Below are 1,282 nucleotides of genomic sequence, written 5' to 3' on the forward strand. Positions count from 1 at the left end.
CTTTCCGATAGAGCCCTTTCAAAGATTCCGTTGAACCGGATCCATGATTGGCGATCCGCTGGTTACGCTTCCGTTTTATCCGCTCCATGGGACAGTAGGACCCGTTTGGCGGCGTACTGAACACACGCACACAAACACGCATGTGACGCATGCACCTAAAAGGGCAAACGTAATAATAACCTCCAAAGTGAAGCCAGTTGTATGGCAAAAAATGGATTCCGAAACAGTACTGCTAGCCATTTTCTATTTTGTGAAAAAATTTAAACAAAGTTATAGTATTTTTCGTCGACAAGAATTGCGACGTAAAATATTGTTATTGTATGCACTGTACGTAATTGCTATAAACGAAGAATCTAAAAAAGAACGACAATATTGGGTGCGTCCTATATTTACCGTACAACGGCGATTATTACAAGAAGCAAAAGTGATAATCTCGTAATTGAAATGGAGACTGAAGACGAAAAAAAATTTGTCAATTATTTCCGAATGAATCCCATCTTATTTCAAGAATTACTCAAATTAGTCAGCCCATCCATTGTTAAACAACATGTTGTTCGAGAGCCAATTCCTCCTGAAACACGTCTGCAAATTACGCTTCGATATTTAGCATCAGGAGACAGCATGACATCGATCTCATATGCCTATCGAATTGGCCATAATACTGTATCAAAGATCATATCAGAGACCTGCGAGGCAATATGGAATGCTTTGAAGGAGACATATTTTATTGATGACAGTCCAGAGAGTTGGCAAGAAATTGCCGACAAATTTCAGCAACTTTGGAACTATCCGAACTGTATAGGATGTATTGATGGAAAGCACGTTACATTGCAGGTATATAGAAAGACTTTTTTTATTATGAATTTTGATACAGGCGCTTCAATACTACACATTTATCATATGACCAATTTGTTATAACAAATGTTAGTCGAAGAATGTGGGTACTTATTGTGGACTATCTCTTATTATTAATGTTCGACGAGTAATAAAATATATGTAATTTGTCTTACAGGCTCCGGCAAATAGTGGCTCGACGCATTTCAATTACAAAGGACACCACAGCATCAATCTGTTAGCGGTTAGCGATGCAAAATATCGATTTACTATGGTCGATATCGGTGCGGAAGGTAGACATAGTGATGGAGGAGTTTTTAAAAATAGTGAAATGGGAAAATGTTTCGAAGAAGGTACATTCAAGCTGCCAAATATGAAGCCTATCGAAATTGATGGACCAGCACTGCCTTATGTGTTGCTAGCGGATGAGGCTTTTCCACTGACAACG

The 1,282-nt window shown here is 38.6% G+C and overlaps 1 protein-coding gene across 1 annotated transcript; it reads left to right on the forward strand.

The window, feature by feature from the left end:
* Positions 1–621: 621 nt before the first annotated feature.
* Positions 622–1,187, forward strand: LOC112461354 (protein ANTAGONIST OF LIKE HETEROCHROMATIN PROTEIN 1-like; the record flags this gene model as incomplete). Its single annotated transcript, XM_025026568.1, has 2 exons — positions 622–834; positions 1,013–1,187. Coding segments are annotated over exons 1-2 (388 nt in total), but the record flags the coding sequence as incomplete, so codon positions are not given.
* Positions 1,188–1,282: the final 95 nt, after the last annotated feature.

Source organism: Temnothorax curvispinosus, unplaced genomic scaffold, assembly GCF_003070985.1.
Source record: "Temnothorax curvispinosus isolate PA1 unplaced genomic scaffold, ASM307098v1 QBEX01011293.1, whole genome shotgun sequence".
Taxonomy (NCBI): Eukaryota; Metazoa; Arthropoda; class Insecta; order Hymenoptera; family Formicidae; genus Temnothorax; species Temnothorax curvispinosus.